This window comes from Coloeus monedula, assembly GCF_965178545.1.
Source record: "Coloeus monedula genome assembly, chromosome: 20".
Lineage (NCBI taxonomy): Eukaryota > Metazoa > Chordata > Aves > Passeriformes > Corvidae > Coloeus > Coloeus monedula.
Window position 1 is genome coordinate 7,379,244 of NC_138800.1, and position 27,852 is coordinate 7,407,095.

At 41.4% G+C, this 27,852-nt stretch overlaps 1 protein-coding gene across 2 annotated transcripts; it reads left to right on the top strand.

Annotated features, from left to right (window-relative positions):
* Nucleotides 1-91: 91 nt before the first annotated feature.
* GOSR1 (golgi SNAP receptor complex member 1) lies at nucleotides 92-27,276 on the top strand. Of its 2 annotated transcripts, none has more exons than XM_082294474.1 (9): nucleotides 92-147; nucleotides 498-612; nucleotides 2,232-2,319; nucleotides 2,518-2,625; nucleotides 3,702-3,793; nucleotides 3,943-4,017; nucleotides 18,089-18,118; nucleotides 23,726-23,808; nucleotides 25,047-27,276. In XM_082294474.1, exons 1-9 carry the CDS (start codon nucleotides 117-119, stop codon nucleotides 25,169-25,171), a joined length of 747 nt encoding a protein of 248 aa, XP_082150600.1. In that variant the 5' UTR covers nucleotides 92-116; the 3' UTR covers nucleotides 25,172-27,276. The 2 variants fall into 2 exon arrangements, with proteins under 2 accessions (XP_082150600.1, XP_082150601.1); XM_082294475.1 differs by having other exon boundaries at nucleotides 498-606.
* The last annotated feature ends 576 nt before the right edge of the window (nucleotides 27,277-27,852 follow it).

Here is a 27,852-nt window from a genome sequence, read left to right on the forward strand (position 1 = left end):
GCTTCCCCGCCCGGCCGCTGCGCGGCGCTGGCGCGGGAGGCCCGCCCGTCCCGGCCTGCCCCGCTCCCCGCGGCCGCTCCGCCCCGCCCGGCCCGCGCTGACGTTGGACAACAAAGATGGCGGCGGGGAGCAGCAACTACTGGGAAGGCGAGTGGGGCGGGGGGCGGCGGGCGCGGGGTCCCCCCGGGGCACGGCCCGGGCACGGCAGGACGGGACCGCCGCTGGGGCTCTTCTGCTCTCTCCCGAGGGGCCGGCGGGCGCGGGTGGTGCCGGCCCGTCAGCCATGAGGCGCCGGTGCCTGCTGAGCTCCGCGGCGGGGCGGCCCCGCCGGACCCTCCCGGGGCTGCGGGTGTCCAGCCGCGCCCTCCTGTGGGCGTGGGGCGCTCCCCCAGCCGTGAGGGTCCCCCCTCCCTGTGGGTTTGTCTTCCTGTGAGAACGGGACCCCCGGAGGCGCGGGGTCCCCGTGCGGGTCCGTGACTGTCCCCCGCCCCGTGCAGATCTCAGGAAGCAGGCGAGGCAGCTGGAGAACGAGCTGGACCTGAAGCTGGTCTCCTTCAGCAAACTCTGCACCAGCTACAGCAGCACCCGAGACGGAAGGCGCGACAGGTATAGGTACTAGCCCGTTTCTTTTATGTTTTAAACGCTGCCTGTGGTGCTTGGTGCGGTTTTATCGTTTGCTGAATGCTGGTCCCACCTGTGGCTCTTAACGCTTGGCTTCTTGGGAAGCTCCTTGCAGCTGCTGGTGTTGCTCTTGATGTGATGTTGGTGTGTGAGTCACAGAGGGCTGTGGGTGACAGGTCACTGGGGAAAGCTGGATTTAAACTTCATTTTGTGTGGGGGCAGTGAGCTTTTTAGTGCTTGTTACATGGGCTTAATTCCCAGTTTTTCTTGTATTAAACTAACAGGAGGTTTTCAGGTACTTGGTATTAGGGGAATTTAGCGTTACAGCTCCCAGGTGGGCTGGTGTGCTATTTGTAATCCCAGTTTTAAGGGAACTGGAGCACTGAGCAGCTGTGCAGGGAACAAGCCCTCTTCAAAACGAGTGGCTCTTTCTTCCTGTCTTTCTCCTGAGGTGGGTAATAATCACAGAACCATAGAATGGTTTGGGTTGGAAGGGACCTTAAAGATCATCTCATTCCAATCCCTCGGCCATGGACAGGGACGATGTCAATGAGCATAATGAGAGCTGCACATGTGTTGTTAGATGTGTGTATATATACATGGTCTGTGTGTATATACATGTGTAGTTTCTGTTTGCTTTGGTCACATTTATGTTTGACTGAAGAATTAACGTGGTAAAACTCTTCAAGTCTATCTTGTGAGCCAGAGGTGAGCTCTTCCCTGCAGTTCCACAGCAGGAATTACCAAACTCTTTGTCCATTTGCAACCTTTTCTTTGCTTGTTAACTGTATCAGTTGTGAGTGTTGCTGCTGTAGGTATGTGTGTTGATACTTTTCTTTTTTATTTAATTTAATGACTGAATTTTGAACCCTTCACTCAGTTTCTAGTTCTGGAAGCCTGAGAGCACCTCAGCAGAACTTGAATCAGAGCTCTAGTTTCACTTTTATTTCTGCCTCTGTGCTGCTACTTGCCATGTAATCGAATTGTTTTCGTTATTTTTGCTGTCCTGTGCCAGACTTACTTCTCTTACTCAAGGCAGATTACCAGAGCCATGAGTAGTCTCTGAGGGCTGTTAGCTGCCACAGTTCTGCAGGCTGGTCTGAGATGTGACTTTTCCTTGTGGTTTCAGTTTATCTTTACTAGCAAATAGGGAAGGTGTGTGAAACTAATTGTGGTAAATGGTGTGGTTTGTGTTGCTCTGTGGGACACTGATTGCTTAATAGGCATGGGGGTTGTCCTAACACGGTGTTACTGAGGTGTAATTATGTTGCTGGAGTAACATGCTAACAGTGCAGTGCTCCCTCCTGCCAGTAAATAAATAAATCAAGCTTAAAAGTTGGGGGGAGGAGGACGCTGGTACCAGACGTGTGTGATGGCAGGCATTTCTTCCAAGGAGAAGGTTGTATTTCCTGCAGGTGATACTGTGTCATGCATTTAGATAAGAGTTAAAGGCACACAGAATAAGAAAATGTAATTTTTCAGAGCTTATTTCATCTCTAGCAAACCTGGGTATAGTGGAGCTTTCCAACCCCTGTCATTGGTGCTTCCTCATTTCTGGCATTCATGAAATGATGCAACTTTTCAGTGACTGCTCCTTTTCTTCTCCTTAGCTCTGACACAACTCCTCTACTAAATGGATCAAGCCAGGACAGAATGTTTGAGACCATGGCTGTGGAGATTGAGCAACTTCTGGGAAGGGTAACTCGAGTTACTTTGGGTTTATTTCAGCATTTAGGCAATGTCACAGTCCGGGTTTCTGTGATGGCTATTAGGAAATCCGAGTGTGGGTGTTAGACAAGGTGTGCATGTCTAGCTGGCTCCTTTAGCTTGTGCATTGTCATTTTCTTGCAAGAAGAAGCCATTTCACGTTTTCTGGGGTGTTTTTCCTTGCTGTAGCTGACTGGGATAAATGACAAGATGGCAGAGTACACCAACAGTGCGGGCGTGCCGTCGCTGAACGCGGCGCTGATGCACACGCTGCAGCGCCACAGGGACATCCTGCAGGTAACAAACGGGCCTCTTTATGTTCTTTCTTTGGTTAAAATAATTATTATTATCTATGCTGATATCACAGCTTGCTGGAGTGTCTCACCAGGAGGTGTGAATGCCACTGATTCCATCTTGCTTTCCTTCTCTCCAGGCACCCGCTGAACTCTGAGTTGTGCTTTTTATGTTTTATTGGTGACTAGAATTTAGCTAAGAAAGAACAGGAAAGGGTGCTGCCTTATGTGGGTGGGTTTTAGATAGCAAGAGGGGGAAGGGCTGTAACGAATTACCTTGTCTGTGTGGTTTGTCACGTAACAACATGTAAGGGAACATCACACTTCAGAAAACACGATTGTAAAACCTTCTAAGCTTCTCAGGGGAGATGAAGGAAATGTGATGGTTAAAGCTACCAGTCAGTGCTATAAATTAACCATGTTTCAGACTAATGATGTTTACATGTCATAGTACTGTTAAAATGCATATTTGGTTTGGCTGGTCATGTACAGTCTGATTTCTGACTGGTATCTGTGCAATCAATACACAGTGTGAAAAGCAATAGCATTTGTATGAATGGTTACAATGGTTTTGGTGCATGCCAGCTGCCAATTAAATTGAGTTTTGAGAAATACCAGTTGCCTGAAATGGTTTAAAATTTAAAATTGCAACTTAAAAGTCATTTTCGCTGCTCAGAAAAGGCTTTATTTTAATCTGGTGTAACAACAGAATAAACTCAAGAACATCTTCACCACACCAAAGAAGTAGGTTTTGTTAGGGCTTCTGATGGGAAATTCCAACACAAACTAATTCATCAGAAAGGTGAGGATATCTGAAACTGGAAGAAAGAAATACAGTGGATTTCCCTCCACAGCTGTAGCTGCAACCATCAAATTTAGCAACTGCCCTAAGAGCAGTGAGTTTTAAGAATATTTTGCATTAACTTCCAGCATTTTTGCTGTTAAATTTGTAAGCTGGTCTTGCACTTCGTATTAGAGAGCAGTTGACAATTTTAAAGGTGGCTGCATCTCCTGTGGGTGTATTACGTTGTTCAGCTAACCTCAGTATCCTAATTTTGGGATACCTGTTTATTATTGCAGGATTACACACATGAATTCCACAAAACCAAAGCAAACTTCTTGGCAATACGAGAAAGGGAGAATCTGTTGGGATCAGTACGGAAAGATATCGAGTAAGTTGTGTTTGCCCCAGCAAAGGTGTGGGACTCTCCTCAGAGGGAGAGAATGCTTGGCATAGCTCACGTGTCTGTGCTCTGAATAAAGCAAAAGAAGTTCCTTGGATTCACAATTCTCATTAAGGTTCTGTTCTGTTGGATTTTAGATCATATAAAAGCGGGTCTGGTGTGAACAACAGAAGAACAGAACTGTTCCTGAAGGAGCACGAACACCTTCGGAAGTAGGTGTTGTTTCCTATTTACTTGTGTTGGAGGTGCCTGACTTTTCTGGGAGGTGAAACATTCTGGATTTCATACAGCTGGATGAACATTTCTGGCTTGTGCTGAGCACAAACTGTGTGGGGTAGATAATAGTCATGGTGGTGTCAATGATTTGGGCTTTAGGATCTTGTCAGTGACAGTTCTGTGTTGTCTTCAGGGGCTTTTGCAAGTCACTTGTGACTCAGACCTCCTCCTCTTCCCAAGGGAGTAGATAGATGCCTTTCACACTGACTGGGATAAAGTTTAAGAAATGAAACAGAAACTCCCATGATTTGGCTGGGTTTCCCTCTCCTTTTTTGTTTTGCCAGTCAGACAAAGAAAAATCTTTTTTCCTTTTGTCTCTACTGAATGTGGACAAAAGGTGATGGAAGAGATTAATTCCACAATTACCTGTGCAGTTAAATATTTACAAGTTGACTCTAGTTTACCAGATAACAAGCAAAATAGAAAGCACCTTGTTCTTATTCCTGTCGCAGAGAGGGCATTAAGTTCTGAGTAGCTGCTTTGTGTGCCCTTGTTCTGCAAAAACAGCGCAGGTGAGAGCAAAGATCTGAAGGGTTTGTGGTTTTTAGAGAGTCAGGAGGCAGCTCTGATCTTCCTGCCTCTCTCTGTGCCTGTAATTGTGCTAAACCTCAGGCTCACACGAGAGGGCAGGCTTGCATTTATAAAAACAAGCAAATAAAAAATTACCTGTGGCTTTCTTATATTTAAACTTATACCCAGAACTGCACAAAAAGCTTTTACAGGACATTAAAACTTCGTTTTTTTCAGTTGTGGCTTACTACTGCTTCATCCTCAGTTTTCTTTAATATCTTACAACTTAGAAATTAGCTGATTTAAAGCTTTAATTGTGACTGCTGTTAAGCATAATCTTGAAATAAAATGGTCAAATGTTTCTGGAATTGTAAAATACCCTTCTAAGAAACTGATATTACCCTGAGTGCATTATTTTGAAAAGTTTGCAGAAATTAAGAGTGGAAAACTTACAGCATTTTGTAAACATTGTCTGGCAGATGTCTTCAGAATTTGAGCCCAACCTTTACTGAGGCATTGATTATTTGGTCTTCTAAATGTGCTGAAGTCTGCAGTATGTTTATAGGATTAAAATGCACGAAAAATAAAAGTAAGGCAGTTTTAGAAATAGTTTAAAACCATCTGAGTGATTATTTGAAACTGCTAAGACTTGAAATAAACCCACCACAACACTGAGGAAAACCATAAATAAGTGTGAGTTGGGGATCTTTAGTAAACAGGGCCAAAACCAATCATAGACTGCTCTGCAAGGTGGAGATAACTGTAAGGACTGTGAAGAAATCCAGTGTAAAGGAGAAGACAACATTGGCAAGAAATCAAAGCTTGCAAAACTCTTGAATTGAGGATCAGGAAGCTCAGAAAAAGATACTGGCAAAGGAAATTATTAGAGAGTTTCAACATATTTGTCTTCAGAGAAAGCAGTTAATGAGCTATTCATGCCAAAAAGCCGTAAAAGCTAAGAAAAGGTCCCAAGAAATCACCAGGAGCTGGCAAATTACACCAAACATGCTCCTAGGATAAACTGACAAGCTTTGTGTGAGTCATGATGCTGAATATTTGTTGTGCAATAAATCCTGGTGCCAGACTAATTGACAGAAGTAGATGATGAATATATTTACACAAAGACGCAGGAGTAAAAATCCAAATGTTTTCAGTGGAGTGAAGTCTATGAAGAGAGCTTGAAAAACAGGCACAGGAACATAAAGTTTACAGTGTATTATTACATTCTACAAAGCAGTGTAATAACACCACAGGAATTATGTATTCATACCTGATATTCGAGCATTCACTTGGTCTTGACCCTGTTTAATTTCTGATATTAAGTACTCTGACTTATTACATATTTATTGCATGATCTGATAACAGAATGTGTGAACCTCTGCCCCACTGCAGAGTGCCAGGCTCTTCTGTCAGCCTTTTCCTTTATGCACAACCACGTGAGACAGGATAAACACAACCTGGGGTTTTCTCTGGGCTGTGTTTCCCATGAATGCCCTTCAAAAAACTGCAGGGTCGGATTGTTTGTGGGGTATCTCACTGGGAGGAAGACGAGAGACAGGAAGCTCCTCTGCTTTTTTGCCTAAATCTGCCTCTTTCATTTTTGTGTCACATTGTGAACACCACAGAGAAGATCCTCTTAATGTTATATATGTAGGTAATCCTAAAAGAGGAGAGGAAATGAGAAATCTGTGAGTACAAGATGCTGATGAATAAAAGGTTCCGACACACATGAGGCACGCAGCGAATGACGAAAAGTGCTGTGCAAACCCTGGCTATGCCTGGCTTTCCATTAAGCCGTGAGGATCCTGGATCCATTTGGCCTCTCTTTCCCAGGGTGGGGCTGGCTGCTGTGTCAGTGCTGCTGGCAGGAGCAGGGATTTCCACCTTGGGATCCCGATGGAGCCGGGGCAGCCTTCGGGCAGGGGGCACAGGGGGCCCCACGCTGCCACACCCCACACCGGGGAGGGTGAGACAAAACACGTCGTGTTCTTCTACCTTTGAAAGCTTCACTGCTGCTCAGTCCATGTTATAAATCAGCTCATTGTTGGGAAAGGAGATTTGTCTAGAAGTTCTTCTGGCTGTGGATAGAAGTTTCCAAGTCACTCAGTTTCCTGTTTAAGTTTTACCCAGGGAATTCAAGAACAGCTTTACCAACCGCTGGAGAGATAAACCTATTTTTTTTAAAGAAAATATTAACCCCTGTTAATTAAAATAAGGTTGGCAGGTTGATCTTGTTGATTACTGATGGCCTGTTAATATTTTTACCTAATACCTCAGATTTTTTGGCATGTCAGATGCAGATAGAAACACCATATCTAGAGTGGTCATGCTTGCTGTTCATTTTTGAAATCTTGTTTTCTTGGGTCTGTGCCATTCCCTAAAGGTATTTCATCTTCTCTGTGTGCTTTTGGCCAGGGGTCCAGACAAGTCATCCTTTTTCTTCTAATGCTGTTTTCCATCGAAAGAAAACAATTTTGATGAATAGATCTAGCCTAGCATTTTAAAAACTGCTGTGAAAAGTGCTGCCTCAGAGGAAACGATTCTGTCAACTTAGAGTCTGCCCTGAGAAATTCTGCAGTTATTGATGAGTTATAGTCTAAGTCAGCAAAGAAGGAACTAATGTGCTTGATTAAATTTGCAATATTGTGTGTGCATGTGAGTGAAAATTTCCCTTGTGTTGTAGGTGAGTGATACCAGATGATACTGATGAGTTCGTGTAAAAATTGGTGACATCTCAGAAGTTTAGATTGCAATGAAAGATGTTATTACTTATGATGAATTCCTTGTAAAACTAGGTGAAAACACACCAATTCTGTCATTGTGATTATTACTTTATTACTCAGTTCCAGCACTCAAAAATTAGTCATTTTTCTCTTTCTAAAAGAAGTGGCTGGTGGTGAAGCAGGTGCCTGTATGGTGCAGATATCATTAGCTGTGTTTTTAATTGTCAGGTGACTGCATGTTTCTGCTGAGTGTTGCTATGCAGCCTGTGAATCTATCCAGTAAAAATTTAAAAAAAAAAGGTCCTCTTAGTTGAAGTCTCGTGTGAGAGTGATGCAGGTAGATGAGATGAACCTGCTGCAGGTGTTCAGACACCCCTGTGTGTCTTAAAGTGTTTCAAACTGGCACAGAGAGGGTCAGGGTGCCAGAGTAGGTGGGTAAGAAACTTTTTTGGAAGGAGGAAAAAGAGGAGAGCAAACAAATCAGAGGGACGTGTCCTGCATGGGAAAGAGAAAAGAGGAATCAGAGAAGTGAGCAAAAGAAATAATGGGAACCTGCAGCAGTTGTGTAATGGTGCTAATTAATAATACATACCTGAGATGATGAGGAGAAACTAATGTTTGTGCAGTACTTCACGTATGTGAAGTACTCTGGAGTACTAAATACTTTCATTACATTCGTTATGGCATTTTGTTATCAGCAGAACTATTTCAGATTTCCTGCTGTTGTTTGGGCAGAAAGGGGCACATTCAGTCGAGAATAATCGCCAGGAAAACTGCTTCCAAACTTTGTTGGTGATACGGGGAAGATCTTAACAGAGGGAGTGACTTACGGACTGGTTTTCCTTTAAATTTTGTCTTTCCTTACAAATTTTCACTTCAGCACTGATTTGCAGAGAGAAATCAGCTCAGCAATATGCAGAGACGCCTTGCAGGGTTTTTGATTACAGGTGACCTGATCTTTTGGGAAAAAGCTGCCAGTTTTCTACCTTAATAGAACTTCTTTTTTCTTTTGTTGTCCCTGTTCTCTATTCTGCATGCCCTGATTTCCACTCACTGTGCTGCTGCTGCTGCTCAGGTTCCTGTGGATTTCAGTGGAACTTCAGTGTTGGATTAAGACCAGAGAACTGTTGTTGCCTCCCTACCCATCGCCTCCAGTTGCAGGGGAGGACCCACAGATGGCTGGGCAGGAACTGCTCCAGCTGACACACAATTCACCACTACATCTTCTTCATCTTCTCTTGGAAACAGAGGATGCAGGAAAAAACAGCTAATTCACCAATTCCTTTTTCCATCCCAAGGTGGCTGGGGAAGCAGCAGGGAGGGAGGAATGTGATGAGCCTCTTCCCTGGGTGCCTGCTGCCTGCCTGCTCTGCAGCCTCAGAACTGCTGAGCTCCACTTTAGTCAGGCCCAGTAAGGGCTTTTTTTTTTATTATTTTTTTAATTACCAAACTTACCTCTTAATTAAACTTATTTTTTGTTCATGTCAGAGCAGAATGCGGCGTTCTTGTGGTTCCATTCTCTTAATTTGAATGCAGATTTTAACTGAAGCAGCACTTGGGAATGAATAATCTTCTTTGCTCTGTAGCAGTTATGAAAAAACCCCAAACAGCTCTGCCCTGGGAGGACAGAGGAGCCCTCCATGGCCCTGGGTTGGAGGGTTTGCACTGGATCTGGTGCTCTTTGGGTGCAGACCTTCTGTGCAGTGCTGGCGAAGGGCTGCAGCACTTAGCCCATTGAAGTGGAAGTTACAGTGCAAGGAGGGATTGGGGAATCTGGGTTTCTCTGCTGGCCATTAATTGCAAGAGCTCTGGCAACGGTGTGCCACTGTTTTCCCAAACACCACTGGCTTGTTTTCTTTGTTTCTGGAATAAGGAAGTTGGAGAAATGCTGCATTAAAAGTGTGTGCCAGTGCCAGGATGGCTGTGGTAATCACCTTACTGCCTTAACCACTGAGCAACTCAGACTTCTGGGGCAGGGCTGTGTGCTCTGTCTGAGCAGCAGCACAAAGAAAATGGTTTTCAAAGAAGGGATTTGAGCAAAGGAGGATTTTTGGTGTTGCAAAGGCTCACTTAAGGATGCACAACAGCTTCTCCTGTAATCCTGTTTCAAAATACAATTCTAGTCTGTCTTTCTGCTTTGTCTCCTATTGCTGCAGAATTTTTTTGATTGCATCAGTGATTCTTTCCTTTAGCCTTATCTCTGCCTGGGGTTGCCAAGGCTGCTGGCAGAACCTCTGTCTCCTGAAGACTCGTGGCAGAGGGATGCAAGGCCACTCTGGAAGTGGCTGGATCAGCTTCCCCTGTAACAGTCCCAGACTGAATATGACACTTGGGCACATCATATACTCAACTGCAGCACCAGGCTGAGAATAATTTGCTGTTTTCTTATTTTAATAGTAAATACTGTTCAGAGAGGGAGTCAGTTCCTGTCTCCTGGAAAAGGAGAAGCTTCACTGTGTATAATTATATGACTGTATGAGCAAGTTACTGAAGTAGTTTAATGAGAATTTGGGGAGGTTCAAAGCTTCCAGGCAATGAGGGAAGATGCTCTCTTGGGTATTATTATTATTTATAAATAACTTAATAAAAGATCATGAAAATCAGCCAAGCAATTCAGGATTTAAGAGGTTTTTTCCTCTAAAAATAGCTTGAGTTTCATTAAGGTAAAATCAACTATTTCTTTTAATCTTCCTGTTTAGGACTTAAAAAAACCCTACCCCAAACCACTAAACCAAAGATTCTATGTTTCAATGTTTATTTACATGCTTTGCTGATAGTTGGATTGCTTTAACAATACTGTAATCAATAATTTCCCTGACACTGATGACTGTTGTGACATTTTTATACCTCAATATGTCTAAAGTGATGGGGACACCAAATGAAAAAAAAAACATCAAACCCACCACAGACAGCACAAAACTTAATTTGGGAATTTCCTTTGTAACTTCCAGTACAAAACTGAATTATCTGGGTGACAAAGGATGCAGCCACACATTGAGCATTAAGAGCTTCAAGCTCATTGTTTGCTTTTCACCTTTATAAAAAGTGAAGGTTTATGGATGGAATTCCATGTACCCCAGGGAAAGTGGCTATGGAAACTCTTGTAGGTCTTTATGAATGTCTGCAGAAGCTAAAGAGCAAACCCTCACAGAGTGAAAGATTACCTGAATGTATCATGGAAAAAAGTCTGCTCTGGTTCTCAATTCTGGGCTTCCCCTTAGAAACAGCACTTTGTTCTTATTGGGGGACGGGAAGGATATAAAGCCACACTTCAAACTTCAGGGCTCTGTGGTTTCTTCTGAAGTTTCTTGCTCCTTTCAGAAATAAACAAGTCGGTGATGCATGTTTTATTTGTTTTTAGCTTTCCTTTCAACACTGTTTCTTAACTAGGACAGCTTCCCCCCTCCAAGGTCTGTATTGAAATTAGGGCTTTCATGAGTGCTGAAATCCATCCTGCATGGGTTGGTTTTGAAAAGCAGGTGCAGCTTTTCAACAGAATCAACAATTGTGGAGTTTTATAGAATTCCTTTTGTGCAATCTGAGGATCACTTTTATTATTCTAATGCAGTATGTAGTTTTTTTGTCAGTGTGGCTGTGCACTTCATTATTCTTTAGGGCCAGAAGTGCTTGCTCATTATTTGCTATTGGATCCTCCAGTAAAAACAAGCTGTTGAACTCAATTTGATGTGCATGGGTATGTTAAATAGTGATTATTTCCATTTTCTCATATACAGAGTGTATCTCTGGAAAGTTACCACACTACTGCATAAATGTCATTCTTGAGTTTTATTTAATTTCTGCCTCTCCTAATGCATCAGAATTAGGTTCTCCTCATTCTTGGCTGCTGAATGGTTGCTGTGCAGATATCTTTGTGTTCTATCAAATCCACGATCCTGAGCAGAACTAGATCCAAATTCCCCTTAAAGCATCCTTATTTTAGCCTAATAATAGAGTTCTGTTTAGAACTTTTCAAGGACCTTAGTTCTGTTGTGATTTGAAGGATGCAGAGTGTTTTCCTCTCACTTGAGAGACTTGTTTACATCAAGTATAGTTGCACTTCTGGAAGAATGCATCTTGTTCAGTCTCAGATAAAAAGCCCTAAGAACGCTGGGAAATTGGGTCAGAAGAAAAATGCTGCGATCTTTACCCATTAATGAATTGCATCCTGAATTTGGCTTGTGCGTGGTTTAAATGTAGTGTGCACTTTACATTTTGAACCACAAGTGTTTGTTATGTTGCAGAGTTAACTATGGAGCTTTAAGAATAATTTTCTGAAACTTAATTAACAGGCAGGTAGAGAGTTGTAAATCAAGTACCACGGCCAAATCCTTGATGAAAGCCACAGAGCTTCTCCCAAAAAACCCTCAAAACCACAGCAGGTGAAAATGCAGTTAGGGAGCAGAGCACGTGTCTGTCAGTGTGGGTTTTAGGTTTTCATACTATATTAAAGTGGGGTTGTCATCCTAGGGATACTTCTCACTTCATTTCTGTGTTAGCTCGACTGGAAATTAAAAAGATATTAATTATGAAGTTGTTTATGTTATCAGGCTCTTCTAGAAAACATTCCCCCTTGTGTTCTCCTGGTTACTTAGGAGTGTGTGAGTTGTGAAATAGTTCTTTAGCTTTGCCAAGCTGTAGTCAAAAAACACTGAGCTAGAAAAGTGATACAATCTATTTTGTTACAGCACAGATTACAAACAGCTTGTGTTTGTTGTAAGCTGAGCATCTCACGTCTGTGTGCGCCCAACAAATCAGCCGTGACAGGTTATCCTGGGAGAGCTCGGTTTTAGTCAGGTCAGTGTCAGATATCAGAGCCTTGTGCTGCTTGGTTTTGAGGGTTTTTCCCTTTAGGAAAAGGTCCCACCTAAATTCCACGTTTTAAACCAGCGGGAATAACGCAGGCAGCCGTGCCACTGACTGCTGGCAGTGCGTGCAGATGTAAAATTTGAGGAAATGCCGATAGAGTCCATTAGGAAGTTACTGGAATTGTTCTGACAGTTGTGGTTGCTGATAATGACTTACAGTAAGGCCTGCCCTCCTCAGTTCATTTCACTTCGTTCCTATGGGTGAGATGGAGCAATTATAAGGGAGGGTCAATCTCTCCAGGAACTTTCCCAAGCATTAATCGAGGCCTCATTATGTGGTGCCATCCTGGCACTGGGTTTGTGCTCAACCAGCTGCTGCACTTCATGTAGACAGTAGGAGCTGTTCTCATTTTTTAAGTTTTTACCTTCGTTCTTTGGGTAAACTGAATGCTGCAGCTTATTGAGAAGGCTCTTATTCCCTTATAGATTTGCTTTAAAGGAAGAAGTATTGCTGCTGCTCACCCTCTTGGGGCTCTCAGGCACTTTCCCAGTCGTCTGCATGCCAAAGAGCTTTCTTGGCCAGCTCCTCTTCCACTCTGTTGATAATTCCCAGACAACTCTGTGCAGTTCAGTGGAGGTGCAGACTATACCCTTTGGAAATCCAGGAGAAACAGCTGTTGGTGTTCTCAGACCTGTGAAGGTGGATCCCTGCTCTCAGAGATCTCCCTGCAAAGGGAGAAAATCCCTTGGTACTTGTTTGTCTCCTTTAAACTGAGTTAGAACTACTAATCTTTTTATTGGTTATGTTGCACATGTAGTTGTGTTTACAGGTGTTGGCTGCAAACAAAGTGCTTTTCTTAGTGTATCTAAAATCCAAGTTGCTGGAATTGATGAGCTGTTGAGGTATTTACTTAGTGATGTAGCTAGAGGTCGAATTTATAGCTGAGTTTTGTTCCAGGATTGCAGTTGGAGGGAGTAGGTTTCACCAGATTATTTTACTGGAAATCCTTTGGCAGATTCTTCCCTACAGTGAAAGGGATGCCTTCTGTGTATTTTCTTTTCCTCATGTACGGTTTCTTTCCATCTGGAAAGAAATTCAGCACCAGACAATGTTGGTTTACTCTTGCCTAGAGCAATGGATTCTGTTCCACTGCCTTTCATTCTAGATTTAACAACTTGCTTGCATTGATTAAAAGCAACGTGGTATTGCGCTTTTTTCTTCTCCAATTTTGCAACTATTCCTCATTCTTATTGAAAGTGATTTCTGAGCATCAGACTCCCCTATACAGTAATCTGCAGAAATAAGCTTAGTTGGGTGTTCAGAGTTTGTAGGTGTGATGATGTTGAGCACATTTGTACATTGATGAATGCTCATGTTTGTGCTGGGTTTTGTGTTTGATTGGTGCCTTCTGCAACAGACAGTGTGACAAAATTGCATTTCCTTAGCATCCAGATTTGTGCTTGAATTAACACTCAAAGAAAACCCACAAAAGAGAGCAGCAGTTTGGGTCAGCATTTGAACCTTTCTTTGCTTTCAGAGTGGTTTCTGTGGGGAAACTGTTCATCCCTGAAAATGCCTATTCTGCCTCATGTCTTTGTTTTTGGCCAGCCAGCTTTTCTCATGCTGGAAGTGGAAGATGTGTGCTTCATAGTCAAATATATTGGTCTTAATCAATGAATAGACTTCTACACCAGTTTTTGTCTTTTTTAGCTACTTTGGAACTAAATTGAATCAAACTTGGGACAAGCCTTATAAAATCTGGAATATGTTGTTACCACAGGGCAAAAAAAAAAAAATGTTCTGCTTTAAATTCTTCTACTTAAGTTTTTAAAGAGCTTAATGATCTTATGAATTTTTAATATTATAAGGAATGTTGATGGCAAGCAGAAAAAATGAGTTTGAGCTGCGTTTTTTTGTGCACAGTGGTTTTTTCATTATTATTCTGTTATTACAATGATGGAAATAACTGAGTGTGTAAGTCAGATTTGCCTCATCATAACCTGTATATTTGTATAAGAGTATATTTTGCAGGATTTGCATTCCTGGAAGCTGCATACTGAGCTTCAATCACCACATTGGTGATCCAGGACTGTGAAAATATGAAAGATTTATTGGAGGCAGTTTGAGAGAGCAGAGACTTAGTGATTTATCTTGCAGTTAGAGAAAGAACAAAGTAAAAATTATTATTTCTGTAGTTATTCTTTACGAAAGGAAGAAAATGTATCAGGTGCTATATTAGTTTATTCTACAGGGCTTTCCCTATTCCTTTTAAATTATTCTAGGTGATAATACTGCCCTTAATTTCATCTGAAGGCTTTAAAGCGTGTTGTGAGATGAGTTGTGTGCAGATGAGTCTTACTGTTCTGCCTTGTTCCTCTGATGAGTGCTTGGTTTGGGTATCAGCAGCAAAATCTGTGGATATGGGAGAAACCCAGTCCTCAGCTAAGTATTCATCTATATTAATGAATTTTGTTTAAATACAGACACAGAGATTTACCTTAAAACCAACATAAAACGCTTTCTTTTAGTTGTGAAAGCCTTACGTGATGGGCAGGACTCTTTTCTATCTTAGAGGCATATTTCACTTAATTTCTCCTTCAGATTAATTTACCTGTCTGCATATTTAAAAGACAAGCTGTGGCATCTTCTGCAGACAGCAGTTGCACAGGGGCCTGGTTATTTCATAGGCATGGCTGCTGCTGCTGTTGGGTTTGTGCCATTCCTTGCAGGAGGTGATTGCCTCAGCATCTTCCAGCCTTTCTTTCCTGTAGTATTTTTAAATGGCTTTGTCTGTCTGGACAGGTGAAAATGCAGAGCTTATTGAAACAGATGGCAAGTCAGATTAATAATGCCCAGAACCATCTTTTGCTTGGATATTCATGAGGAAATGTCCACTGGATCTGTTGTCTTTGCTTGGACAGCAGAAGAACAAAGTCAATAGATTTTGATTTAAGAGCCTCTTTTTGTAGTGTTCTGAATGTGTAAGTTAAGCACAATTGCCTCGTTCAATGTTACTTTTTTATTCTGGCAAACGATTGAAACGAACATTATTTTTAATTGTGAGAACAGCTTCTATTTGTGGAGAACAGGTTATTAATAGTCAGAGATCTGCAAACTTCCCTTGCGTCTCTGGGCCCTGTTGTACTTTGTGTTCTTGATCTTCCTTAAATCTGACTTATTTTTATGATTATGAGCTGTAAAATGAATGAAACAGATGCTTCTGTTTGGGTGTCACTGTGAGTGAACTTTACAATCTGTATTTGCCAAGCAATCCAAATCTGCACATCAGAATCGCTGAAATGTTCCTGCTCACACCGACTGCCTTTATCAGAATGTCAGGCAATGAAAGTCACGGGCCTTTCCTGTGGAGTTTGTTCACCTTGCAAGGAGAGATGAGTTTGCAAATCCTCTCAAGAGCTGGTTCTTCTTGGGGTGGGAAGAACACACTGGAAGTTGTGTTAATAAATCTGTGCTTCCTTTAGTCTGCCCTTACCTACACATCTTCATTCTGAAGAAAATTCCCCTGCATCTCGTCCTTTTAAATATTTGGGGTGACTCCACATAAGTTGAGAAACATCGATGCCTTGTGTTGGCATTTGCAGCTCATGCCTGTGTGTGTTGGTGCTCAGAACTGGTTATTACTGGTTTATATATTTTTACTACCTTCTGTCATCATTGTACAGGTGGCCACATCTCCAGAGTTTATTTTTGTGTGTGTATGAACATACATACACATATAAAAATAATGCAGTGTAATGTAATCTGAAGATTTTAAATAACTTTTCGTGTTTATGACTAAGTAATAAAACTGCCCAACTACAGCTTTCTCTAACATAAAAAGCAGTGAGTATCTCTGCTGCAAACTGGCAAGCCTAATTTTGGTGCTCTAAAAGCCTTGGAGGACATCCTAGTTCATTTGAGGTCTGTAAAAGTGTTCAGCTTCTCTGTCATCTTCAGTTCATCAACATAAAAATTCTATAATTTCATCAGTTAAATGGACAAAGAGCTGGTAATGATTTTTTTAAGGTAGGTTTTTCAATAGGGCTGTTCCAGTAATGCTTCCTTCCACAGAATTTTTTGAAGTGTAACGTGTTTCCAGCAGGGTTTTTAATACTTTTTCATTGATACAAATTTTTTAAAAAAATTGAACCTTTTCTAAAATGATTCATTCTTGTGCACTGCTCTTGCTTTTCAGGCTGTTTTCTAATGGTTTTGCAGTTTATTCTTATTATGCCCTGCCCACATAACACACTTGTCTGTTAGAGACTATCTATGAAAGGCACATTCTCAGCTGGATTGTGTATCTTGGAGATTCAGTGATTACAGAAATCTTCAATGCATTGCTTTTCTGTTCTGCCTGCCTTGGGGACATTGGGAGATGCTGTGAGACTGCTCACATCATTCAGTGTACACAGCTACGGTGTTTTCCTCTTCTGTGCCAGTGTAATAAACACCACACAGTGAATAAAACTGGTTCTATTTGCCTAAACCAAGGTGCTCACAACTGATGTGAATCTTGAAGAGTGTATCTCTGTTTGCTGCCCCACTTGAGTCCCTGGCAGCTTAAAATTGAGCATAATATTTTTAGTGCTCTGTTCTGTGTCTATATTTCAAGCCAGAAAACAGCAACCTTCGTGTTTTCACTCCTCTTCACAGGCAAATAAAGTCATTCTGTTTGCCTCTCCCCCTCCCCGAGCAGGTTACGCACGCGTGCGCTCGCTGCCCAGCGCGCTCCTTCGCCGCACCACCCGCTGGAGGTGTGGGGGGATCTCCAGAATTCCTGTGGGAAGAAGAAAAGTTCCAAATCAGGCAGCTCTGGCTGAGTCAGAGGCAGAGCTGTGCTGCGCCGGGGGCTGGTGGTACCTTCCCTTCCCAAGTGGCAAAACACTTGGAATGAGGAGGGCGGAAGATGGAGATGGCCGTGCCCTTTCGGTGGAAGTAATAAATTCTGATTTAATATTGGAAGCAGTAGCCAGTACAACATAAAATTACTCTTCTGTCAGGTTGATTTCCTCCTCAAACTGCAAACTCCATTTTTTTGCAGTTATTCTCCAAGAATTTGTATGAATCTGTGGGGGTGAACAGAGCAGTTGTAGGGATGCAGCCACACTATGGGAAGTGGGAATGCTGAAGTGACCTGTTCCATGTCAGGGTTACGTTGGAGATATTGATTGCTGTAACAAGAGATGTTTTCCTGGCATTTCACAGCTGGCTGCAAAGCAGTGATTAAAACCCTGTGTGAAAGTTGAGTACAGAAAAGGAGAAGTAGCGGCAGTATTGTGAGGATCTTGTTACTCCCCTTAATGGTGCGTGTCCGGTTTTTAAATGAAATCTCCTCTCTGGTGCTGTGCTTTAGGCTGCCCTTTTCCCAGGGATGCTGCACAGAAACTGGATCGATGTGTGGCAGGGAGGGCAGGGGGCACATGTCAGCCAGGGCTTTCTCTGACACGTGGTGTGTGTTGTGTTCTCCTAAGTTCAGTTCTCATCCAGCTGGTGTTGCCACAGAAGGAATTTGCCAGCATAAACCATGGTTTGGGGAGCTAACCCTGAGCGTGGTTCTGAGGTGGACCCAAGTCTCAGCTTTTTAATCATTAATGACTTTTTCGAAGGGGTGGGCAGGATTAAAAAGCAGTAAAATTAGGTACTCCTTTCTCCAATACTCCTTTCCAAACAGTCCTCCATAAATCACAGTGCCAATTCCCCTTTTCTGTCTTCTCAGTGCTTTATGTGTACTCCTGAGCAGCTGCTACACTTAGGAAATGCTGCTCCAGAGGATACTCCAGTGCATCTTCTCTAAAGTCTATATAAACCAAACCTATGTAGTAGCAAAATGTGACAACATCCAGAAATAAACCATTCTAAGGGCAAGTTTATTAATATGATGATGGGGATCATTGATTAGTGATCTAAAGTAGTACTTAGTGCTTGTTACTGTTTTTAACTTGGTTTTTTTTCTTTTGGCTTTCAGCTCAGATCGACTGATAGAAGAAACAATAAGGTAGGGATGAATGTAAAAATTTTCATTATTTTCCACACAATCAGCCTTTCCATTAAATTGTGCCTATATCAGTCACTATATTTATACAATAACTGTATTGTTTCCAGCTCCTTGGCAGTAGTACTGTGAATTGCTGGTGGGTTTGATTTGGTTTTTTTCTGTTCAATATTGACATAAAATGTTGTTTAAATATTATATTCACCCTAGCTTAAAAAATCTGGGTTTCTGTTCAAAGATGAATCACCTTTGGAGCAGAGTGAATCTCAGGCTGAGCTGTTGAGGGCTATTCCACTAGTCAAGATGTTTCTTCTCACAGTGACACTCATCTAAAACCTCATTTTCTATAATCTTTCAATGTATTCAGAATATTCAGCACCCAGTGTGCAGCTGATATAGCTAAGGGCTTTTACCACAACTGCTTGAGAGGTTATTGCTGTTGTATATTTATTTATCTTTTGGGGTTTTTATATTGTTTGAATACTTGAGTGGTACCTTCTCTTACTAATTTAGGCATTTTAGAACCGCAGCATCATAAATTACTTTTATTATCTGTGCCCTTCCCAAGCCAACCTTTTGCAAACCAGTAACTCAAATTATAATAATGCCTGATTTAATGGTTTTAAATTTTAGATTATTGCTTTAAAACAAAACTAAACTAAAACGAAAAGGAAGAAAGAAAGAAAGCAAGATATGCTTTCAGACAGTGCACGAAGGGTAATTAGAGTTGCAGCAAGGCTGTGTCCATTAGTGCTGGCTGGCTTAAGTACACACAAGTGGGCTCAGGATAATTAACATGGAGCAAGAATGTGTTAAACCACACCAATGTGCAGTGATGAACCAGAAGTGGTCAGTGCAATAATACCTGAAAATGTGGCTACAGTTTCACCACAGCAGAAATATTTGTCAGACTTAGCCCAGGGGTTCTAGTCCTTTCCTCACTGAAAACCTCTCCTTTATTGCCTACATGCTTGTAGCCCTATTTTTCCATCTCAGAAATGCTCAGTGTTTGGTAAATTTCTTCTTGGCTGCCATTCCAAGTAAGGAGAGCATTAAACAGCATATGGTGATTTATTACTCTTAATATCCTGCAAAATTACTTGTAATTACTTGTAATTATGTCATTGGCCTGCCTTCTTGATTCTGTGTCATCAGAGGAGCTCAGAGCTCAAACCTTGCACCATTTGTTATCTGTAGTAAATTCTTGCTTGGGTTGTTGCCAAAAATGTTCTACTGGTTTTTGGTACAAAAGGGCTGGTTTAGTAACTACATGGAGTATGAAATATAATTCCATCTTTATCTGAGTCAAATTCTGCCTCTGTTGAAAACAGGATGAATTTTTTCTTGAACTCTTTTTTCTTGTGGTCCCCGGTAATGGTGAGTGTTTGGGTGTGACATTAATTGATGGTAAATCCTGCTGCCTTCAAAGTGAATTTACCAGATGGAAGTGTACCCAGCTGATCAATTGCTTTATCTATTGTAACCCAAATGAAAGAGGGAATTGTGCAGGAGAAGCTGTTTGAGGACAGATTCCTTGAGATATAATTAGCTTATTCTGGCTACTGCTCTGTCTTCCAGGTTTACATCTGCTGCAGTTCATTACTCATTTTTTAATTAAGCAAGTCAGGAAATCACGTTTTATTTCCTTCACACTTCACACTTTTATTTCCTTAGGGGTTGTTACTTTGTAGTGATTCTAAACACTGGAAAGCATATTTTTGTGCATGCAGAGGCTTTTGTTAACGAGCTACAGCCACTAATTGTGAGCCCCTTGCTCTGATTTTCTGTCAGGAAGAGAACTGAGGAGTCTGACTCTTCCTCTGCATGGTCCTCCACGGAGCAAACATCTGTGCCAGGGAATAAATGGGCACCTAAGCTGAAATGATTAAGTAACTAAAGCAGTGAGCAGGGCTGTCACTCCAGATGTGTCATTATTACTAAACTTTTAATCAATTTTTAAATGAATTACGTGCCATGGGCTCTTACTGCAGCATATTTCTCTCCAGAAGCGAGTGGGATGTGATACTTTGTACTGCAGTTCTTTTGGAACAGCATTCACTTCTCTTGGCCAGATTTAAATATAAGCAGAGATTTTGCTTAATATGTTTGGAGTTCTCAGGTTTTCATTTTCAAACATTATCACTTCTCCAAAATAGCAAACCATTTATTTCTTGTTTTCCAACAACGTGTGTTTTTATGTTGGCTCAGTTGGAATATTTTTTATAGTTTTGCCTGTACTGTGTGACAAGTTTCTTAGGATTTTATTGTAGCTCTGTTTCTGAGGCCTGATCTGTCAGTGTTTGTGTATTGACAGATTGGACTGAAGCCAGACCAAAGCCATAGATTTAATTTTTAAAAAATCATCTCCTTATGTATTCGGGCTATTTCTTTAGGTAGCGATTAGGATTTAATAAAAGGGGAAAACTCAGCTGCATTGAATGTTGACTTTTCAGAATGGAAAGGCATGAGCTACGTTTTGAGAGTTCTCTCATTTCACAACACCCTGCCAGAGTGTCCAGGCAAAATCACTTGCAGTTCTGGGGAAATGTTTCTTCTGTTTTCATCCTAGGCTTCATCAAAAGAAACAATACTCTTTAAAGTAATTTGCAGGGTTCTGTGTGTAGGTATGCATTGGTACACGCACATATGTGTATATTTAGAGATACAAATATAGAAGTGTATCTCCAAACAAAGAATGAGTGATGTAATCAGAATTTTTACCAATTTAAACCTAGAGCTTTCATTTCTATGCACAGTCACAGAGTCCATTCCCTTAATCATAGACCTTGTCATGAATTTCAATGAGCAAGTATGATTCATGGCATGCAAAATGAAGCAGAAGTTCCACTAATACGTGAATTATTTGATTTTTAATAAAACAATTTCTTTCTTTAGAGTTTTGTTTTAGTTCTCCAGCAATGTAGATTTGACTGATGTGTCTCAATGGGTGAAGCCAGGAGCTGATTTTTTGGTACATTTCCCTCGGTGACATTGGATGGATGTGGCTGCAGTGTGGGGTGAAATAACAACAGCTTAAACATTCATTTCAGTCAAAACTCTTTGCTTCCAAGTCAGGCAGCATTCAAAAGTGTATCTCTGCTGTTAGACTTGTCCAACTGGGATAATGCCTGGAAGTATTTATTACCCTGGGGTTTTTATGCCAGTGAAAACAGCAAACTAAGTACAAATAGCAGTTAGGTTTGCTTTGGAGGGAAATTTGGCCGCTCCCATACCCACGGCACTGCTGAACAATCAGGGGCAAACTTGGAATGTGGGAGAAATTTTGAGGGAAATACAGCTCCAAGCACAGGAATTTGAGATACTCCTGCTGATCTGGGGAAGAGATAGGTGGGTGTTTTATGGCTGTGACCTTGGACTTAGCTAGGAGAGATCTCTCCAGTAGTGCAGCAATGCTGAGCGTTGTACTTGAGCAGGGCTTTAATATTAAATATAGAGAGCAGGCCAGATACCATCTGGTTTTAGAAACTTGGTTTACACCCAGCTCTGGTAGTTCCAGCCAGTGCAGCACTGAGCATAGTTCCTGCTGGTTTCCAAGTGAAATGTTAAATCGGGGTCATCTCGATTCCAGTAAGAAACGTTTCATCTTTTTATCGTCAACGTCACGCACGAGTTCCAGGACATCAGAACCAGGTCGTGGTGATGTGGGGAGGTTGTGGTGGGGAGTGACTAAATGGGGCCAATATTGTGAATGGGAAGAATGTGATTAATTTTTTAAAATATGCATTTGTCAGTGAGGCAATGGCAACAGCAAGTCAATGAACATATGTCAGGGATGGGAATGAAACCAAAACCATCTGATGAAGGATATGAGGAAGCTGCAGTGCTCAAGATACAAGATCAAGTGCTGGACTGGTCCCCAGGAACTCTGTTTTCTGCTGCTTCTTAAATTTAATAATCTCCTTTACAGATCTAAACCAGCTCAAGGTTTGAATAATCAAATTATACATGAACAACATTGCTTTTTGCTTGAATTTTGATTTTTTAATAGTAGCTGGAATCCAGTTAAACTCTTGTTCATGAATATCACAATTACATTTCATTACTAGACCATATTATATTAAAAATGGTAATTAACCCAGTTTTTTTCCTTCAGAGCTCTCCAGTAAAACCCAGCCCTTCAAGCTAAATTCTTGAAAATACTGGATAAAAGAAATGAAGGTGGTTTCAATCTCTTAACCCTTTACATCCTGCCTTTTTATATGAAATGGGCAGTTTCACTCCCCAGATGTTAAAGCAGGAACCTTGTGTTCTGTGAATAATTATTTCTAGAGGCATTTTGGAGGTGGCTCAGGAGCACTTTATATATTGGCACTCATCTTGTGTTTTCACTTCTGTAAATGAATGGATGTTTTAATGAGTCATTGGATGCATCTTATAGAAGTATGGGGCTTAATTCAGGAGTGCTTTGAGAGACACTCTATTAAAACCTCATCTGGACATAAGTCAGTGTGGGGGAGGGAGATTGGAATCTGCAGGTTACTGAACCTTTCTGTGCGTAGATAGAAAATAATTTTTTTTTTTCTACCTTGATTCTTAGTTATTCAAAATTCCCTGAGTTCTTTTCTTAACAGCAAACTTGTAGTGGTTTTGTGAGTTTGTTGCCTTTTACTTTAGAGAACTAAAATATCTGTATTGAAAAATTGTATGTTTGTATCAGTTAAAAGCAGCATTTCACATTATCCTATCTCTGAAATGACAGCTTTAGTTTCCTTTTCTTGTATTTATCTGTTGTATGGTTCCACTTAACTTTGACTCCTCCAGAACATTTCCCCTCCATATTTAAGGCTCACGAACTCGTCCAAGAACTTGTTTTATTCATTGTTATTCCTGTAGATGAAGTCAACAGCAGCAGAGGTGACTTTTCTGAGTTATTATGCAGCCTTGTTGTATTTATGTCCTGCTTTATGTGTTTTTGAAACACATGCCAGCAAGGAGAGCAGCATTTGCCATACTTTTCTTTCTCAGACACTGTGTCTTCAGAGCCCAAACTTGTCAACTGAGCAATTCTTTGTAATCTCCATTTAATATCTTGTTTTCAAGAGCAGAGTTGCTTTTTTCCTGACCTCCAAAACATACTGAATTTGAAGTGGGAAATTCTGTTTTATGTTCGCCTGTATTGTATTCTTTATATTTGTATAAAAAAATACAGCTTGGACATGCATTAGTCCAAAGAAACAAAGAAAATGAAAACTTATATACCATAGGACCAGGTCTCAGAAACTGATTTTATCTGTGCTGTGATGGAAGCATCATTTGGGATGAAACAAACTTCTAAATTTAAAGCTTAAGCCACGAGAGCATAATTCTTATGTTGCTTATAGGGTGATACCAGTTTTCATTGGGGCTGGAGGAGCAAAGTCAAACCCTGCCTGTTTCAAGAAATCTCAGCGTTTCCCACTGTTAACAGCTTACATGAAACTGAAATCATTTAACTGCGAAGGATAGAGATTAATGGAAAAATTGTGGTTTCATTCATGTTGCTTCACCCCATTCATTGTCCTCTGAAGAAGCGTTGCCTGCTTGTTCTCCTCTTGTGTGAGCTGTGGATTATTCTTAGCACCAACAACTTGATCCTCTTTCTTTCCCCAGCATTGCCATGGCAACGAAAGAAAATATGACTTCGCAGAGAGGGATGTTGAAGTCAATACATAGCAAGATGAATACCTTGGCAAGTATCCTTTTTCCTAAAAATTGGTGCTGCTGGTGCAGAAGAAGAGTTATGGTACAATTTTTCACTCTCTCATTTGGGAGATCAGCAGTGTCAGTGGCTGTAGAACCTGTCCTGTCATCAGTGACAAACAGGCCAGGTTTTTATCAGTCTCACCTGGTAACCTGACTGAAGCATCTTAATGGGAAATGTGGGGAATAAGCTGGTTTTGGTCAAATTTGGGCACTGCATAAAAATGAATGGAATTTAATTTTCAGGTAGAGATCTGCAGCAGCATTTTCTGGCCTTCCCTGCTGCATGTGTTTGTAGAGTATAATTTCATTTCAGGTCCTGCTTTTTGCTCTCAAAAAAGCTGAAGGTTGGTGTTCATCAGTGCTTGCTGTGGTTTGCAGCTAAGAGTAGTCAGGGCCTGAGTGTCCTCTTGTTTGTCCTCTTGTAGATGTTAATTAAGATTTTGGCTAGTTGGTTGCCTTGCATTTTCTGTCTCAGGGCTAAAGATTGTGCCACGTTGTCAAGTCAGGCAGGTTTGTGGTTTTCTTCCTTCCCTTCTGTCAATGGACAACGTCAGCACTGTTTGATCAGACACGTGACATCTGGAAAGATGCATCTTGGTAACCCAGAAATTTCATTACAGTTCTTACCAATTGGCAAGAGCAACCAAAAAAATTCAATAAGCTTTGGCCTTGAAAAGATTCCTGATTCCAAAGACATGAAGCTCTGAAGCTGATGGTCTTGTTGGCAGTTGTATTTTGTACATTAAAAGATAGATTTACACCGTCATGATTTTACAGAGCTTGCACAGCGTGTGGGTCATGCAACCTGCAGGATTTTCTCACTCAAATGCCTTTGGTTGGCATTTTCCTTCACCAGGAACAGGATCCCACTGAAGAAATTCCACAGATGTTTTATATAACCGCCCCATTTCTATTTTTTTTTCATTCTCATTTAAACACAATTAGTAAAAGTAACTAAGCCTCACATACTGGAGATTAAAATGCTGGTAATTGGGGTGATCAGGTGGTGAATTCTGTGTAAATGTGAGCTCTGGGCTGTTCCCTTTTCTCTGCTGGTCTGTAAGCAGTGAAGTGCAGTTGTAATCCTGCTCCCTATCCATCAGTTTTTACTGCTCCTGCCTTCCCCAGCTTGGGAGTAGTTGCAGTGTTGGCATTTCCCCATCCAGGCTTTGGGGCTGCTTAGTGAATTCCTGTTTGCTGCTATGACCTTGACTCAGACCCCTCCAAGACCGTTTTCCAGCAGTGAACAGCCTGATCCAAAGGATCAACCTCCGGAAACGACGGGATTCCCTCATTCTGGGCGGCGTGATTGGCGTCTGCACCATCCTACTGCTGCTGTACGCTTTCCATTGATGGATGTTCCCCCCCTGGACTCTGCTAAAACTCATCACCACCTTCCCTCCTCCCAGCCAAGGAAAAGTGAGTGGGGGAAGCGTCAGACTTCCACAGCCTGCTCGTGGCTGGGGCTGTCAGCATGATGTCTGGAGCTTCTGATGGTAGACTATGGCACTGGGCTTGGGCTGAAGCTGCAGTGTTTCTCCTCCCCTGCCGTTCACCTTCCTTTGGGTTAAATTTGGTGGGATTTGTTTGTCTTTAATTCCCTTTCTCACTGCAAGGTAAGTGTCCATGGGATGTTTAACCAGAAGTGGGGGAACAGTTCCAGTGCTCAGCAGTGCTGGGGAGTGGGAAAGGATTAAGTTTGGCTTGGGTGGAAGCTCAGTAGGAAGGCTTTTCCCTCTAATCCCAGCCCAGTACTGAATTTCACCCTGAGAGATGAATATTGCAGCTTTAAGCCTTCAGGTTGCTTTACTACTAAATACATGTTCTGTAATTCTTTTTAACTCCTGGTTGAGATTCTAGTTATTTCTGCATAATTTGTGCTGTGAAAACCGTGCTTCACACAAAGTCCTTGAAGTTAACAGAAAAAAAAAAGGGGGGGTTTTCTGTTCACTTTTTGCACAGAATATGAATAAAGTACCCTCTGAGGGAGATCATAAGATTTCTTGTGGCTTTAAAGGGACTGACAAAAGTCCCTCTGTGTAAAAAGGGAGCACGGTGTCCCAGCAGCTGTTTACTCAAGTGTTCAGTCATCTGAAAAGTGACCAAACATGAGTTCACCTAAAGGAATCTTTTGGGTGCAAATACTTTGATTTTGGCTGGCATCATAGAGATCTTTATAAAGACACGATAAGCAGTTTACAAAGTCTATACTGTAGTTTAGGTAAAGTTATTCTGATAGTGCAGTAAGAAGGATATGATCTAAACTGTCCATTAGAAATGAAAATGATGATGGTTATAGCTGAGGCAAAGGTGCCTGTGAGCAAAGGTTTTGGACATAACTCCTCCTAGCAAAGAGCTGAATGTATGAATAGTGAAACAAGTATTATTTACCATTATCTGGGGGGAAAAAACACTTTTTTTTGGTCCAGACAAGCAAAAAGAACACTGTTATGTTTGTCTCTAAATAAAGCTGACATCTGCAGTGGCTTTGATACTGCAGCTTCCCAGATTACGGATTTTCTGCTCTTTCAACAGCACTTTTCCATCTGTCGTATCATAACCCAATAAATTCAAGCCTTGGCACTGAAATACCTTTCTAAGAACTTGATTAACTCTTTTCACAATCCACTTACAGTGCTCCTAACAGATTCCATGTATTCCATCACCCACAAAGGTCACACAGTCCCCAGGTTCTCCTCTGGAACAGTCCAGCGAGACGGGCACAAGTTTTTACTTCATTTTATAGTGTCTGTGAGTTGGAGGGAGTAGAGACTTGTGCCTGTGTAGTGTGCAGACCCACACTGTTACACCCAAAATGTCTGGATTTAAAGGCTTCTTTGCAGACTTAATAACCCTGTGTTAAAAAGTTGACAAAGGCTTCTAATCAGCCGTCCTGCCATTGGGATTTGGAAGCATTTGGAATTAATACATGTAAAACTGTGGGGCTTGTATTTTAAATAAAGGGTGATTATTTGGTTGATTTGGGAACGTTCCCATTTGGAGATGAAGTGTTTATTAAGGGGGCTTATGAAAAAGCTTGATGGATAAAGGAGGGTTATTAATGGATCTGTGTGTTGGGAGATCAAACTTCTTCTCCCTGTTGCCTTTTCTTTGATTCCTCCTCCACCCTAAGGGACCCTGATCAGCACTTGTGCATCTGTTTAGGATTTGTAGGATTTGGTTGCTCTATAGTTGGCAGTATAAGATCTACAGTACCATAAATAAATTCATTTATTTAATCTTATAACAAGTCTTTCTATTGGACTTAACTGATTATTTGGTGCATATATTTAATCTTATTGTGAAAAAGCTGCTATGGAAAATATGTAGATTATAATAAATATGTAAACATAATTGATTTTTCATGTTATGAAAATGTTATGGAGGAACTGATCTATTTTAGTATAAAATAATGGAAATATGCTGAATTATCTCTGATAAAGCTTTACTGGAAATGGTTTCGGTGTTGGCAGCCCCTCCATGGTTTTTGTTTGTGCTGGTTTTGAGTCAGTTTTGTGTTGAAAAATACAGTTAATAATCTTTGTAGTTTTCCCTTCATCATCATTTGGCAGGGTGAGTGTTGTGCTGTGCTCCCTGGAGGGGTGTGTTTGCATCTGGCCCAGGGAAAGGCTTCCAAAATCAGGAGAATTGGCCTCATAACTCATCTCCAACAACCTGGAGCTGTGGTCAGAACAATGGACTGGAAAATGAACACAATGGATTGTAGTATTCCGCCTCAAATCCCAAAATACAGGTTTGTGTGTCTCCTGTTGCTAAATGTGTTCTCTGAGTTTTTCATTCTGTGTGGTTCTTCCTGCACTGAGGAAAAAAGATGTGGTTAAAGAATTCTCATTCCTGCAATTCCTGCCAAAGTGGCGGTTTCCTAACTCAGCCAAACAGAACTGTGCTAAGAAAATCATTGCTGAGCACTGAAATGAAGGGGGAAAACCCATGATATTTCTGCAGGGCACATTTCACACACACACAAAGCCACTTTTTAAACTTCTGCTTCATTCTTCCTACCAGATAAGCAG

Coding starts and splice junctions, on each gene's coding strand:
- GOSR1 (XM_082294474.1), top strand. CDS start 117: ATGGCGGCGGGGAGCAGCAACTACTGGGAAG. Junction 18,119..23,725: donor CTGATAGAAGAAACAATAAG/GTAGGGATGAAT, acceptor TTCTTTCCCCAG/CATTGCCATGGCAACGAAAG. Junction 23,809..25,046: donor CAAGATGAATACCTTGGCAA/GTATCCTTTTTC, acceptor GACCCCTCCAAG/ACCGTTTTCCAGCAGTGAAC.